Source organism: Fundulus heteroclitus, chromosome 3, assembly GCF_011125445.2.
Source record: "Fundulus heteroclitus isolate FHET01 chromosome 3, MU-UCD_Fhet_4.1, whole genome shotgun sequence".
Classification (NCBI taxonomy): domain Eukaryota; kingdom Metazoa; phylum Chordata; class Actinopteri; order Cyprinodontiformes; family Fundulidae; genus Fundulus; species Fundulus heteroclitus.
In genome coordinates, this window is record NC_046363.1 from 42,217,356 (window position 1) to 42,234,770 (window position 17,415).

Consider the following 17,415-nt stretch of genomic DNA (forward strand, 5'->3'; position numbering starts at 1 on the left):
GGTAGACGTTGATTGCTCTTCTGCCAGCAGATTGACCCCAGTGTTGGTGAATGTCAGATGGACATGGAGAGCAGCCAGGAACTCCTGAATGCTCAGGTGGACAAAGCAGAACACGTTCTCGTTGAACAGGCCTTTCTCCTCCTGAAAGATCTCTGTGAACACTCCTGAATACACTGAGGCTGCTCTGACATCGATGCCACACTCGGTCAGGTCAGATTCATAGAAGAACAGGTTGCCTTTCATTAATTGCTGAAAGGCCAGTCTCCCCAACGCCTGAATCATTTCTTTGGTCTCTTGAGTCCAGACGGGATCTATGTCAGTTCTTCCATCATATTTGAGATTTTTTACTTTGGACAGAACAAACAGGAAGTAGATGTACATCTCTGTCAGGGATTTGGGTAAGTCTCTTTTCTGCTGGGTTCTGAATTCCTCCTCTAGAACAGTAGCAGTGATCCAGCAGAAGACAGGGATGTGACACATTATGAAGATGCTTCTTGTTGCTTTAATGTGAGAAATGACCCTTCTGCTTTCTTCTTCCTCTGTGAATCTCTTTCTGAAGTACTCCTCCTTCTGGGGGTCATTGAATCCTCTGACTTCTGTCACCAGGTCAATAAACTCAGGAGGAATCTGATGGGCTGCTGCAGGTCGAGTTGTGATCCAGATGTGAGCTGCAGGAAGTAACTTTCCCTCAAGAAGGTTTGTCAGCATCACTTCTAATGTTGTGGGCTCTGTAGCATCAGTCAGAATCTCTTTAGTTTTCATGTTCAAAGGAAGTCGACACTCATCCAGACCATCAAAGATTAACAAAACTATAAACTCTTCAAAGCTGCAGATCCCTGCTTCTTTCATTTCAGGAAAGAAAAGATGAATAAGTTCAACCAAACTGAACTTTTTCCTCATCAACATATTTAGCTCTCTGAAGGAAAATGGAAATATGAACTGGAAATTCTGGTAAATTTTGCCTTCTGCCCAGTCCAGCACAAACTTTTTTGTCAAGACTGTTTTCCCGATGCCAGCCACTCCCTCTGTCATCACTGTTCTGATTGGCTTATCACTTCCTGTGGAGGATTTGAAGATGTCTTCACGTCTAATTGTTATTTCTGGTTTAGCTGATTTCAAGAACGCTTTTTCAATCAGCTTCACTTCATGTCTACAGTTGACCCCTGTGGGATTTCCTTCGGTGATATAAAGATCGGTGTAGATCTGACTCAGAAGTGTTGGATTTCCTGCCTTGTTTATTCCTTCAAACACGTAAGCCAACCTGTTCTTCAGGTTAGTCTTTAGTGTGTGCTGGCATATGGTTACGGCACTCTCTGAAAGACAAAAAAAACCCAGAATATTTTGTAATGTAGGAAGAATGTTATACTCTTCATAAAAACACAGTGAGTATGACAACATTGCAAACCTAACAAGACATGGCTCTCCACCTCAACTGATAGGCTGAGCAAGCAGAGTATTAATTTAGAAAAGCAGAGAGGCTAATATTAACACTGGGGGATCAGCAAAGACCTACAGTTCAAGTGGGAGAATCTGTTGACTGATCAACAACTAACTCCACAAATCTTGGCTTTATGGAGGATTGGCAGGAAAATAGCCATTTTTGTAAGAAGTGAGAGGTTACAGTTTTCCTCTAGTCTTTTAAGGAACAAAGCAAAACGCCTAGAAGGAGGTGCTTGGAGGTAGGAGGTGGTTAGATTAAAACCTGAAACTTTTGGCCTACATCCAAATTGCTATATGTACCTGAAAGAAAATATTATCTATTTGAGCAAAGGTGGTAGGAACCTACCCCAAAAGACTTGTAGCTAAAGATGATTTTACTGTGTTGACTTAGAAGGGCTTAATACAAACAGATGCCACACCACTCATGTTTCTACTTGCAAAATAATTTAAGTCATGTTTCAATTTCCTTTCATTTCACAGTTTTACACAACTTGGTGGTCTATCACATAAAATCATGCTTTAAACAAAACAATAAATTCTAATTCCTCCTTGAACTGTCACCTTAATGTGATGGAGGGATTTTAGAGCTGAGATGGCCCCAGTGGCTATGTGCCCTGGGACTAAATTACCCTGATAGGCTCTTAGTGTCACGTCAGACAAAGCACAGGTCACAAGCCTTAATAATGACCTGTCTTTCTGCTTGAGGACTTCAATACCCATGTGGGAAATGACAGTAATACCTGTAGTAGTGGGATTGGGAAGAATAGGCTCTGAACTCAAGTAGTATTTTGTCATTGGTCTACTCTTCTAGTTACAGATTTTTAATAATGAACACCATGTTCAAGGTCTATGATACATATATACTGTATATATATATATATATATATATATATATATATATATATATATATATATATATATATATATATATATATATATATATATATGTATTGGATACTTTGAAGAGAGGGACTGAGCTGTCCACTGATCACCACCTGGTGGTGAGTTGGCTCCGCTGGCAGAGGAGGAAACCCAACAGACTCAGCAGGCCAAGGCTTGTAGTGATGGTCTGCTGAGAACATCCAGGTGAGCTCGTGTTCAGAGATGTACTCAGCTCCAAATTCTTGGCCAGCTTTTCCCAGATTCCTGGGGAGGCTGGGGACATACAGTAGATTCCAAGAGGGCAATGTTCTCTGCCTCCAATGTTGATGTAGCCACCCATAGCTGTGGCTGTAAGGTCTGCAGCGTTTGTCTTGGCCATAATGCCAGAATCCGGTGGTGAACACCAGCCATAAGGGGTGCTGTCAAGTTGAAGACAGAATCCAATCGAATATGGTCGGCTTGTGGGACTCCTGAAACAGCTAACAGGTACCATGAGGCCAAGCATGCTGTGGCCCGGGCAGTTGCTGAGGCAAAAACCGAGGCCTAGGAGTAGTTTGGTGAAGCCATGGAAAAGGACTGAATCAGTCAGCCTTGAAGCACTTCTGGCAAACTGTCTGTCACCTCAGGAAGGATAAGCAGTGGTTTGCCTACATTATTTACAACGGAAGTGGGTTGCTGCTGACCTTGACAGAGGAAATCGTTGGGCAGTGGAATGAGTACTTTGAGAATCTCTTCGATCCTGCTGTCATACCTTCCCTGGTGGAAGCAGAGGCTGGGGCATCGAAGTCTGACTTACTCATTACCCAGAACAAAGTCACCAGTATGGTCTGAAAACTCCGTGTTGGCAAGACATCAAGGGTGGATAAGATCTGCCCTGAGTACCTCAAGTCTCTGTATGTTGTGGGGCTGTCATGACTGACACACCTCTTTAACATGATGTGGCGATTGGGGACAGTGCCCCTTAATTGGCAGACTCAGATGGTGGTACGGCTTCAAAAGAAGGGAGATCACAGGGTATGCTCAAAATACAGTGGGGATCAAACTCCTTAGCATCCCAGGAAGGCCTATGCCAGGGTGTAGGAGAGGAGAATCTGGCAAAAAGTCGAATCATGGCTTCATGGAGAGCAGTGTGGTTTTTGTCCAGGCCTGGGAACATCAGACCACCTCTACACCCTCTGTAGCAGGGAACTCAAACTCAAATCATTGAGGGCTAGTGTCCTGCAACCTTTAGAACTGTCCCTTGTCCTACACACCTGAATAAAATAGCTAAACTACCTCACTAGCATGCAGCCAAGCTCTGCAGAGTTCTGCTATTGAGCTCATATTGGAGTCAAATGTCTAAAAGTTGCAGAATGACGGCCCTCGAGGATTGGATTTTGAGACCACTGCTCTACAGGAAGCTTGGGGTTTCGTGGGAATTTGCCCAACAAGTCCACATGTGCTTTATGGACCTGGAGGAGGCATTCACCGCTGTCTGTCATGGTGCCCTGTGGGTGGCAATCCAGGAATACAAGGTCTGAGGCCCTTTGCTAGGACCATTTCTGTACACACAGAGCAGAATTCTGGTTCGCAACGCAGGGATTAAGTCGGAGCTGTTCCCAGTGCACAGGTATCTTTTTCACCGGTTCTGTTAATAACCTTTATTGACAATTCTTCTAGTTGCAGCCAAGGGCCTCAGGAAGCTTTAAGGGCCAGTGGATTTTGTCTCTTCTTTTTGTGGACAACCTGGTTCTGCTGGCCCCCCTCTAGCCTAAGCATACACTGGGGCGGTTTGCCACCAAGTACAAAGTGGCAGGGATGAAGATCAGCTCTTCCAAGTCCAAGGTCATGGTTTTTGACCATAAAAGGTGGCTTGCCCACTACAAGTTGGGGGGGGGGGGTCCTGCCTCAAGTGGAGGTGTTTAAGTACCTTGGGGTCTTGTTTAGGACTGAGAGGAGAAAGGAGCAGCAGATCAACCAACTGATTGATGCAGTTGCTACTGTGATGCATACACTGCACTGATGCATGCCCTACACCATCTCTTTACCACAACTGATCTGTTGTGGTAAAGAGAGAGCAGAGCCAATGCGCTCAAATTACCAACTGGTCCTACACTTCTGTATAGTCATGAAATTTGGGTCATGACCTAAAGAATGAGATCCTGGATACAAGCGGCTGAAATAGCTCCCTCTTCAGGGTGGCTGGGCACTCCCTAGGAGGGGAGGAGTTCGACCATCTGGGGGTGGCTGTAGAATCTGTTCCGAATAACCCCCATGGACACCTCCTCTGGAAGGTTTTCCAGGCATGTTTCACTGGGAGGAGGCCCAAGGAGTGGTACAGGACATGCTGGACAGACTATTGGCACTTTTCCATCCCCTCTGTCTTGCCAACGCTACTCTCCTTCAAGCCGTACCCAGCTGTGGGCTCTTGTCGGCACACTGACAAACGTGGTCTATGTGTGTCAGCTGCTTCTCTCCTCCTGCAGAAGGCCAGAATACAAGAAGGAAATTCTGCTCTCTGACGCACACAGACAACAATGTATCCTTCTCCACTGAGTCCGCAATCAGCAGTGATTGGCAACACCCATGGCCAATCACTGAATATCAGTCGGCTGACGTAAGAGCTCTACTCCACTTGACAAACCGCACCACATCCTGAGATGGGGAGAAAAAAAGCTGATGGAGGAAAAAGGTTTATCGAAAAACCCTCAAAACCCGCATTGTAGAGTAGTGGAGTCCATAGAAAAGGCCCATATGTCTGTCAGCTGGCCTGGGAGCATCTTGGGCTTCCCCAGGGGAGCTAGAGGAGATGCCTGAGGAGATGGGGAGTCTGGGAGTCCTTCCTGAGTCTACTGCCCCCACGACCCAGTCCTGGCTAAGCGTAAGATGACGAGTATAAGAATAAATGATTTAAATAAATTATTAAAGTAAAGCTTTGAATATTGTTTTATAAGCTAACCCTCATTAAACCCCTCTACAATACTAGCAAGGACCTGTCTGTTGTGATTCTTGGTCTTCATCATACTGCTTGTTCACTAATATTCTCCTAAAAACCTTTTAGGTCTTCATATTACAACAACTGTATAAATTAACCTATTGCGTCCCAATACAAAAAAAATATTTTTTTTTGTAATGTGATGAACATGGACAGAGAGAGAGGGAAAGAGAGAAAGAGAAAAATATGTTTTACAATCATCTTACTGTTTTGCAGGGCGTTACCAAGTTCTTCTTGCTTCATGTTCCTCATAAATTCCAGAGTGATTTTCAAAAAATCCTTCTTAAGGTTTATATTTTCACTCTCCTCTTCAAAGTAAACTACCTCTTGACTCTCAAAGGATTCTGGGTAATCTAGGCTTAAAATGTTGTGGAAAGTCTTCAGCTCATTCTTGGCAAAGTTCAAAACATCTTCTTCAAGCATCTGTAAACATACATTTTAAAGCTTAGATAAAACATTGTAATTTGAAAACTGTAATTGCAACACTCTTTAGAGAACAAAGTATGTGCTAATCAAAAATATAAATTAAGCCAAGATGTGACTTTACACAAGTAATGTGCCGAGTGGCTGCAAAGAGGGGAGTTGACATTCTAAGAATAATATCCCCTCTTGCTTGTACATGTAATTCAGCTGAAATTACTGATGATGTTTATAATGTGTTGGACATAATTGTCCTTTGACACTTGGAGAGCAAGTAAAGCTCAGCAGGATATTCACTGGGGTCCAATACACTGTTATAATGAAAGAGCAACAAGACTGTCTCAGGTTCTGCTCTGGATCATGGTTATTTATACTCATCTCTAAAACAGCATTGCCATTTTCTTATCCTGATCGTTTGAGGCAATAGCCTAATTATTCATAAGTGTGATCTACAAACATCAGCCTATCTAGTTGTGAGTGCAGTTATAGACTTACTAACCTTAAATATTGCGCTGAGGTTTATTTGATGAGTGCTGAACTCCTCTGATGGTTTCTGGTGAACACTAAAGAGAGATTCATTATCAGGGTTATTATACTTCATCAACCCAAAATAGAAAAAAACAAGACCTTCTAATTATTTTTATTCTTATTACTGTATTTTAACACATTAAAATTAATATGAAACGTAGTGTTTGAACTCAGTTGGATAACCAATGGACTTGTCACTTTTCATGGAGACACAGCTTGGGAAAGGATCTTTTATTGTTCCTTAGTCAGACCTAAGATCAATAAGGGATATAGTATTCAGGTAAAGGCACATAGAGATCTGTCACTACAACTATCCATTCATCCATTGTCTTTCATTTATCTGAGATCAAGTTGCGAAGGCAACCAGTCCAGGAGGGAGCCCCTGACATCCCTCTCCCTGCCAACGTAGTTCTTTCACTAGTGACATCATCCAGCTCATTCTGGGGGATCCTAAGGCATTCTTAGGCCAGACAGGATCCATGTCTCTCAAGCAGGTTCTGGGACTTCCCCAGGATCTCTTCCCAGTGGGACAGGCCTTATATTCCCAGGTCTCTGTTTCTTTGTTTCACACAACATGTTTTCCAACACCAGGCTGGTCCAGATCTCGGCTCCTATCCTTCTAAACCACGTCAACAGGCTCCTCTGACCCTTGGTGACCAGAGGACTAAAACCACCCAGTCAGAAGGGAAGTACTCCTCCAATTCAGCTGGAAACCCTAACAATGGCTCCATATTAGTGTTTCTGGTCCTGCATGAATTAAGGAGTCTTTTGACCATCTAATTTAAACCTCACTGCAGGAGCTCCTGTATTAAGTCCTAGATGTTATCAGTCAAAGAATTGTTAGAGAATCAAATCAGAAAATCTAAAAAATATTTATGAGTAGTTCAAGCGTTAAATCTTACCTCTCTGTTCTTATTGGGCTGCCATGTTCTGCAGAAAGTCTATCATTTCTGCTTAAGTGGGCTTGTTCCTTCACCTCACACTGACACATGATCGAACCTTAACACAAAACACATTAAGCATGCATTATTAACTGGTTTGCATGATTTGTTAACTCCCCTTTTCCAGAATTAGTATCTAGATCCCTCTGAGTGTACACTCTCCAGCCCTTACAGATTTCTGTTTTACTATATATCAATTGTAGCAACAATAACCAAGTTTATTCAACAAAATTGACATTCAAAATATCTGGTTATAAACTCCCTGAACACTTACTTTCAAGAGGTCTATGTTGTGTTTGACAGGTATCTACCAGCTATTGATAATGATAAGGGACGTAAACATTATACAAGTATACATAAATTGTGGTTTCTTTGTATCCCATCTGTTATGTAATATAAAGGTATCTGTGTCCTCCAGTGCTTCATGCTGCTAGCCCTATATTACTCCTGAGTGCTGAGGGTTAGGGGCTTTTGCCTTCCTTGCAAATCTAATTATAGGTAACTCCAGGTTTCTAAAGTCACACACACCCTCACAAACACACACATACACCCAGAGCAATGCAAGAGTATATTTTAGGGGAGTATTCTCGGTAGTATTTTATTTTTCCACACAAAGGTTCTCCAGTCATTGCTTTCTTTAGCTGCTTCAGATCATACTTTCATTCTATGATTTATACTCAATGCCACGCCACATGATCAATGATAAGCTCTGAACATGGTGCAGAGGTTGAAGTTATCCTGGGAAGTTCACCTCCCTGAACCACCTGATCAGGTCACATACCTGTGACCATTACTCGCTGTGAAGGATAACACAGGAGTGATATGATATAGAGGTTTAATAAAAAGCAAATATAACTGCAGAAGACTAATCAGTCCATTGTGCACACTGAGAGCAGACTCACCATGTGATCTTTCAGAGATTGTCTGAACTTAGAAATGTGTTCTGAAGACTCGGGTGCAGATAATAAAATGACGAGGATGGTGCTGAACGACACACCTTCGTCTTTGGCATACAAAATAACCAATCAGCGCAGGAATTTGACGCACACATTTCAGGCCCAATTTTCATTTAATGAGCAATAGCATGGTGGAATGGTATGTGTGTTTGTAAATCCAGATAACTTTTGGAGTAAAACCATGGAATTTACTAAATGTGTCCTCTCCTGTTTCCATGTATATATTTTGTTATTTGTATATATATATACTGTATATGTTCCCACACTTTTCATCACATTGTTCATTATTTAAATGGAATCATTTGATCAGTATGCAGCAATCTGCTTTACATTAATTTAATGCACTATTCTAACTTGTCTACATTGAAGCATTAAAAGGTTCTCACTGTTCAGCAGAGAGCAGACCACCTCCCCGTTCTTCATCCTCCTTAGAAACTTCAGAACAATGCTTAGAAAAGCATCTTTGCTGTTCCTCGTCTCATCAGCAGCCTCCTCTGGGCTCAGAAAGGTTTCATTGTAATCTTGTTGTAAAAGCCTTTTGAAGTTCTTCAGCTCATTCCTCATAAAAGCAGCAATGTTCTCCTCCAGGGCCTGTGACAGAACAATTTTTATTTAACATTTGAAATCAAGAAGAAGAAAAAAATAAATAAAATAAAGCTTACAATCTAAAGAACAATCTTCCCCTTTAATCAGTCATTTTCCATTTCTGATGCTGATTACTTGATTATTAAGACTTAATTAAACTGAATGGACTAATCTTGTATCGTGCTTTTCTAGTCTTGCAGAAAGCTCTGAAGGCCCTCCCACACTAGAGCCACGTTAACCCAATTTCCCACCCAGATAAGCAGATCTGCAGACGTTTAATGCCTTGCCCGGGGACATGTTGATATTTGGAAGGGTAAGAAGTTAAAGTTAAACCAGCAGTTGTCTACGGTGGCTGGGAAGTACAAACCAACAATGGGGAACCTTCCATCTAAACTCGTTATCTAGCCGAACACCCAGATATATATATGAAGACATCTGGTTGATTTGCTGATTATGTATAAGAAGTGAAGAGTTGTCACCTACTAATTTGGGGTTGATCAACATTTATTTTGTTTTGTTAATGTTAATAATGATGTAGTGGTCATTTCACCACTAAACAAAAGACTGGTCCTCATTAAGATAAGACAACATGTCTATAGCTTCATGCAGCAGACTGAGAATAGCAGTCATTAGAGAATTTAAAAAAAATTCTGTTTTTTTAATTCTTCTGACCTGGGAATGTCCTTAAAACAGCAGCAACTGACCGCGGCTCTCCATGTTGAATTATGTTGTGAAATGTTGACAGTGGAAGTCACATTCTCAGTTTCTCTGATTGGTTTACTTTGCGCATGTTAACCCCACCCCAGAAAAAACCCTCTATGGGAGCAGTTCCAGATTAACTTCAGCCGTATCAAAGAGAGGCAAAAATTAGTCTAGCTGGCAAGGTTAGGGGAACACAGGTTGACGTGTTCATTCATTTTGCTTTTCATAGACCTCAAGCTGATGTGTACACCGTGTAAACATGACATCTCCACGATTACAGCGTACCAGTGACCCTCCATCAAAATATTGAATGCATTGCTGCAGCATATCTGGTCCTTCTGTTCTATGCCTCTTAAAAACTGCAAGGACCGACCACACAAAAAACAAAACCGCATAAATATATTCACTTGTGCCAAAAAAATTGACAAAACGGCATTCAATTGGCATCCATCTTGAGTCACTGTGAACGTTCCCATTATCATCCTGGTTAGCTTCGACGATAACAGTCCCTGAATTTTCAGTAGAATTTGTCATTTGTAAATTTGTTTCGGGAAATGTTAAATTGTTTTCTGAAATGTAAAATTGTTTCCAGATTTGTAAAAGTGTTTCAGATTGTGTATTGTTGGTTTGCACTTCCTAGCCACCGTAGTTGTCTGGTGGCAACTATTTCTCTTAATGAGCAAAAGTCAAGTCAAAACAGGAACTATGCATGAAAATCTATGAAAATAACATTGCATCAAAGCCACAGAGGGAGACGGATTTTATCCAGGTAAAACGTCCCTTTGCTCTTAATTCTTAATCTCACCATTATGCGGCAAGTTGTTAATGCACTGAACCCAAAGGGGATAGACTAGAACAGGCTTATTAATCAAAAAGAGCTTCCTTTGCTCTAAAAATGTTAATTAAAAAAGGCCCCCACTATCTTTGCAGATAAACCAAAATATCTGAAACTCTCTACACAACATGTGTTTAGCAAATTTAAACTATTGCACATTTATGGTTAGGGTCAGCGTTTTAAACCGACATTGGCAAATTTGTGACACTATGATGAAAAATAACTACATCTTATGATTTCAAGACACTTAACTTTGTCCTAACTCAACATTGTTTTAGTTGTGTGTTGATATTATATGACCCTGAAATATGTTAAATAAACTGGAACTTGGAAAGTGCAACAACACCATATGGATGGATGGATGGATGGATGGATGGATGGATGGATGGATGGATGGATGGATGGATGGATGGATGGATGGATGGATGGATGGATGGATGGATGGATGGATGGATAATATATGTCAAAATAACAGCACACTTTGAGTGCACCTCAGTGTTGTTACAAACCTTAAATATTGAATCCAGTTTTGTTTGAGGAACGGTGAAATATTCTGATGGTCCACTTCTGTGGACAAAACACTAATAGTGATTATGGAGGTATAAAGCACACAAACACAGAGAAACAATATTTAAGATTTATAAGAATTTATAAGAACATTGATTTCTTGCAAGGTGCTTTGAGATGTCATAAATTATGAGTTGGTGCTTTATAACTGAAATCACTTGGGTTGAAATTCAATAGATAAACTCACTGTTTGAACTCAAGAGGATAATCCCTAGATTTGTCACTTTTTAAAGACACACAGCTTGGAGATGGACATCTTCCTTGGTCAGACCTGGAAAAAAATTATGAACATACAGAATTCAGAGGAAGAAATGTGAGCCCTAACAGTATCCCTGAAAATAAAGATTAAAGCAAGGTTATTTACTCAGGTTGGCCAAAATATATATATATTAGATCTTGAAGCTAAAATAAACTTAAAGTTAAAAAATACATACAGTTACATTTAGATGTACCATGTATTAGTTATCGTATAAACATTTGATTGAATTTTATTGTTTATCAATTGCAGGAATTCAGATGGAACTGGATTTCTTTTTATGTATGTATATACAATCTGCCATGCTTCTCTTTTACAGAGTCTTGGGATGACCTATGTTGAGATTTGGTGCTTTATGACTTAGTTTAATATTTAATCAATAAACTTACTGTTTGAACTCAAGAGGATAATCCCTAGATTTGTCACTTTTTAAGGACATGCAGCTCGGGGAGGAAGATCTTCCTGGGTCAGATCTGGAAGAAAAAAAAAATCTAAATCCAGATGAAAGTGTGTGAAACTAAAAAAATAATAACTAGTTCCTTTATAGCAACTCAGGCAGGGAAAAATTAACTTGAGACATAAAGATAGAAAAATAAAGTAGAAAATATGAGAATTTCATAAGGATATGTTTATGATCAGACTGAGTATGTTGGATTGAAGTTTACTGTAATCAATGTGATTTAATTTCATGAATTAGGATGAAACCGTTTTTTAGTTTGGATTCTTGTAAATAGCCAAGAGATGACTTGTGTATGTTTACTCTTCAATAGTTAAGCTTACTGTTTGAACTCAAGAGGATAATCCCTAGATTTGTCACTTTTTAAGGACATGCAGCTCGGGGAGGGAGATCTTTCTTGGTGAGACCTGGAAAAAAATAATGAAAATACAGAATTCAGAGGAAGAAATGTGAGCCCTAATGGTAATTGAAAATAAAATTTAAAATGAAGTTTATTTACTCATTTTGGCCAAAACAAAACCCAGCAACAAACAAAGAAAAACATTAGACCTTGAAGCTAAAGTAAACCTAAAGTAACAAATTACATAGAAAAATATACAATTGTATTAAGATATACTATGCATTAGTTGTGATATAGAAAAGGTTTTTTAATTGTAGGAATTTAGATATAACTGGATTTTTTCATACATGTATATACAATCTGCCATGCTTCTCCTTTACAGAGTCTTGGGATGACCTATGTTGAGAATCAGTGCTTTTTGACTTAGTTTAATATTTAATCAATAAACTCACTGTTTGAACTCAAGAGGATAATCCCTAGATTTGTCACTTTTTAAAGACACACAGCTTGGAGATGGACATCTTCCTTGGTCAGACCTGGAAAAAAAATTATGAACATACAGAATTCAGAGGAAAAAATGTGAGCCCTAACGGTATCCCTGAAAATAAAGATTAAAGCAAGGTTATTTACTCAGTTTGGCCAAAAAATAATAATAATAATAACAAAAAAATAAATAAATAAATAAAAGATATTAGATCTTGAAGCTAAAATTAGATTAGATTAGATTCAAGTTTACTGTCATTACACAGGTACAGGTACAAGGCAACAAAATGCAGTTTAGGTCTAACCAGAAGTGCAATAGCAGCAAGTGCAGGATAAACAATGGTTCCATATGTAAGAAATAAATAAAATAAACTTAAAGTTAAAAAATACATACAGTTAAATTTTGATGTACCATGTATTTGTTATGATATAAACATTTGATTGAATTTCATTGTTTTTCATTTGCAGGAATTCAGATGGAACTGGATTTTTTTATGTATGTATATACAATCTGCCATGCTTCTCTTTTACAGAGTCTTGGGGTGACCTATGTTAAGAATTGGTGCTTTATGACTTGGTTTAATATTTAATCAATAAACTTACTGTTTGAACTCAAGAGGATAATCCCTAGATCTGTCACTTTTTAAAGACATGCAGCTCGGGGAGGAAGATCTTCCTGAGTCAGACCTGGAAGAAAATAAAGAAATCTAAATCCAGATGAAAGTGTGTGAAACTAAAAAAATATTAACTATTTCCTTTATAGCAACTCAGTCAGGGAAAAATTAACTTGAGACATAAAGGTAGAAAAATAAAGTAGAAAAGTTGAGAATTTCATAAGGATATGTTTATGATCAGACTGAGTATGTTGGATTGAAGTTTACTGTAAACAATGTGATTTAATTTCATGAATTAGGATAAAACCGTCTTTTAGTTTGGATTCTTGTAAATACCCAAAAGATGACTTGTGTATGTTTACTCTTCAATAGTTAAGCTTACTGTTTGAACTCAAGAGGATAATCCCTTGATTTGTCACTTTTTAAGGACATGCAGCTCGGGGAGGGAAATCTCCCTTGGTGAGACCTGGAAAAAAAATTAAAATACAGAATTCAGAGGAAGAAATGTGAGCCCTAACAGTAACTGAAAATAAAGATTAAAAAGAAGTTTATTTACTCATTTTGGCCAAAACAAAACCCAGCAACAAACAAAGAAAAACATTAGACCTTGAAGCTAAAATAAACCTAAAGTAACAAAATACATACAGTCACATTTAGATGTACCATGTATTAGTTATGATATAAACATTTGATTGAATTTTATTGTTTTTCAATTGTAGGAATTCAGATAGTACTGGATTTTTTCATACATGTATATACAATCTGCCATGCTTTTCTTTTACAGAGTCTTGGGATGACCTATGTTGAGAATCAGTGCTTTTTGACTTAGTTTAATATTTAATCGATAAACTCACTGTTTGAACTCAAGAGGATAATCCCTAGATTTGTCACTTTTTAAAGACACACAGCTTGGAGATGGACATCTTCCCTGGTCAGACCTGGAAAAAAATAAAGAAATAAACAAAAATTAGATAAAAAGGTACTGCAAAAAGTATCAGAGTTTGAAGCTAAAACAAACAAGAACATAGAAAACAAAATATAATTTTTAATTCACATTTGCTCTTTGCATCCTACCATTGAGCAGGGTTAGGGTTAGGGACACAAACACTGACATTATCTTAGCTTAGGGGATTCGAACCCACCACATAAAAACTATGGATCTGACCAGACGTTTGCTTTTATTTGCTTTTATGAATGAATGATAAGTGGGTAGGCCTATAGCAGTTGGATGGATTACACAACAACAAAAGACCACTTAAAAATGGTAAATGTTGTTATTTGAGTCTTTTTATGAGACTATACCGACATTTGAGAAAAAAAAAACTTTAAAATCACATTGGAGATATTTTTATATTTAGACCATGAAGTGTACCAGATATACATGACTGTACAATCAAGCCAGAGAAACTTGTCATGACAGTACCAGTGTGTTTTGATCTGGTCAAATGCTGCAGGCAGTTGCATTTGGACTTGAAATGTTTATTCTTCAGGACCAGCGGTGGTTTGAGCTTGATGATGTTTCAGGTGAGTCATCCAGTTAAAAGGAGAACAAGCTACATTCCTTATTCCTATTGAAAACTGCGTATCCGACAAAGCTTTGGTTCAGTCCACCTATCTTTTACCAATGTAGCTGCATGAGAAACCTAAATGAGTTCAATGATAGCTAAGAGACTCTGTTTTTTTGTGTCTCTTTTTAAAGCCACTCTACAGAACATTGCATTGTGTACTTAGCATAAATATTCTGCATGTGTTCAGGTATATAAAACAACACTATCTGCTTGGTACAGATGCGTACTGAATCAGTTGGACTGTACTGTGCCGGGTTTCTTTGATACAAGTATGTGTACCGCTGCTCCCCTAGCTTAAACTCAACAGGGTTATCCCTAGGTTTTTACCTTTATTACACACAGCTCAGAGAGAGGTAGGTTAAGTTTCCAAGATAAGACCTAACAACACCAACACAAGGTACAAAATTGAGGCGGTGTATAGAAGAGTTTCGTACCTGCATCTAGTCAGCTGATCAGTAATTATACGAGGATGTAATAACTTTAACAAGTGAAGGATCATTTGTATTTCCCTTGACAGTCCAAAGTAACTAAATTAAAATCCATATTATAAGTCACCCTTGTGTCTGTATGTTTCTTTTCCATATCACAGAAGGTAAATATACCTAGCGCTCATCTTACTTCTGAGGTCTCTTGTTGTTAAAGTCCTCAGGCAGACCGACATTTGGGGAAAAACATGTTCCCTTTTCTTCCTTAGATAAACTCATGGTGGACTCATCATCTTTAAAAGTAGAATAACTTGGATTCACACAGTAAACCCTTTGTTATTCACTCTGTCAGACACAGCATGCCTTGTCTTTCCGGTTTTCCAAGTCTATTCATAGGACTGAGAAGAAGTTCTTTCACTTCCTTGTTCAAAATGACATTAAATAAAGTCAAAGCCAAAATGATAAATACACAGCATCAATAACCTAAACTGTATATTTTGAACTTGATTCCCCTTTAAGTTCAAAATATATCATATTCAGAAGATCAGTAAGAATACAATATGTTTGTGCAGCATTGCAAATAATTAATTTTAAAATACATAAATCCCATAGAATCTTCTGGTCCTTTATAGTCAGTTATATCAAAGCAGTGAATAACATAAGATATTTTGTAAGGGCTGCACAGTGTCACAGTTGGCCACACTGTTACGTACCAGTCCTGGGTTAAATAGCTACAGACAAAAGCTGGGCAAGTTATATATATACAGTATATATACAGTATATATATATATATATATATATATATATATATATATATATATATATATATATATATATATATATATATATATATTAAAAACAAATCTTTCTCAGTTCACCCAATAAGAGAGCTTACCATATTATTAGCCTAACCTTTACAGCAATATTACAGATATGCACCAAATCAGTTTCCATATCATTAATGTTTAGGTGCAGAGGCTTCAACCACTGGAGTTTCTTTGACAATCTGATGCCCAACCAATCAGACAAAAGCTGGGCAAGTTATATATATACAGTATATATACAGTATATATATATAGATAGATAGATAGATAGATAGATAGATAGATAGATAGATAGATAGATAGATAGATAGATAGATAGATAGATAGATAGATAGATAGATAGATAGATAGATAGATAGATAGATAGATAGATAGATAGATAGATAGATAGATAGATAGACATTTACATTTGAACATTTTTAATGATCAATAGCTCACAAACTGTCAGATTAAGTTCAGACTAAAGGCTGAACCGAAGCTCAAATATTTAAATTGCTTTGTTGCTACCTTCTGAGACATTAATAGTTGCTAAACAATTGTCCTTATTTATTAATGCTGTTATTCTTTGTTAATCATTCAGCCAGCCATGTTCTGTCAGAAACGTATTTGCTATTTTAAAATATACATTGACATTATACTTTTGTTTTCAGTGTGTTTAATCATCCAGTCACCATTAATGTCTCTCAAATCTAGGATTGCCTACTGTACCAAGCTGTACACCACAACCTTGTTATCAATATCCTCCTCTTTTATTGTATTTCAAGTCACTATGTTGTTTAATAAAACTGGAAACTGTGTTCAGGTTAATGAAAACAACCACAACCAGTCGTAACGCTGCAATGTTTCTTTGTTCTTGCAGGTGTCTTTGGTTAAAAAACACTTTAATCTGGATTAGTATGCAATAGGACATCAAAAAACAGGAAAGGACAAAAAATAATAAAGTACTTACATTGTCTTTTTCCATGAGAATCACTTCAAGCCAAGCAAAAGTGCAAGAGACACTCTGTAACACAAGAACACCGTCCTTGTTTGTTTCAGTCTGGTTGAAACAGGTTCGTTTAAACAGGTGGAGCAACTCTGATTGACATGTAGAGAGCCTCAGGTGTTTTTCCTTTGCATTCCTGTGTATCTTGAACTTCTGACAAGTATCTTCTCAGTCTCTCACAACTGACTAAGTCTCTGTCCCGTCCGTTTCATCAAAGAAGTAGGACTGGATATGATATTTTCTGGGAGAAATATAACGCTATACTTGCAGGTTAACGTAAAGAAAAGAACCACCAAAACAATAGTGTCTTTTTAAAAAAAAACATTTCCTCATTCACAGATGAGGGATTTCTCACAGCTTGGAAAGCATGTCTGAAGGTGAGTTCAGGGGAAACTTCCTGAACTAGTCTAACTGGTTGCTACCATAACGTCCCATTCTTTTTGAAAAATAATTTTCAATTATTTTTTTTATTAAATATTTATTTCACCTTTAACGTCCCATTTGGGCATGCAGGACTTAATTATACACTTTTTTTAAATTCAAAAGCATAATACCAGCAAATGTGATTATTGTGGAAAATATGAAACACTAGAACATGTTGTATTAGAATGTCATAAACATGAAAGAGAGAGA

The 17,415-nt window shown here is 38.2% G+C and overlaps 1 protein-coding gene across 1 annotated transcript in view; it reads right to left on the bottom strand.

Annotated features, from left to right (window-relative positions):
• LOC105920449 overlaps window positions 1-16,868 on the bottom strand; it is a 70,511-nt gene extending 53,643 nt beyond the window's left edge. The window contains exons 1-8 of the mRNA XM_036135432.1: window positions 16,747-16,868; window positions 13,835-13,918; window positions 13,363-13,446; window positions 12,970-13,053; window positions 12,336-12,419; window positions 11,867-11,950; window positions 11,476-11,559; window positions 11,018-11,101 (exon numbers count right to left, since the gene is read on the bottom strand). Of these exons, the coding sequence (XP_035991325.1) occupies window positions 11,018-11,101; window positions 11,476-11,559; window positions 11,867-11,950; window positions 12,336-12,419; window positions 12,970-13,053; window positions 13,363-13,446; window positions 13,835-13,918; window positions 16,747-16,748 (590 nt within the window). The 5' untranslated portion in view covers window positions 16,749-16,868. The remainder of the gene's footprint in view (window positions 1-11,017; window positions 11,102-11,475; window positions 11,560-11,866; window positions 11,951-12,335; window positions 12,420-12,969; window positions 13,054-13,362; window positions 13,447-13,834; window positions 13,919-16,746) is intronic.
• Between the last annotated feature and the right edge of the window lie 547 nt (window positions 16,869-17,415).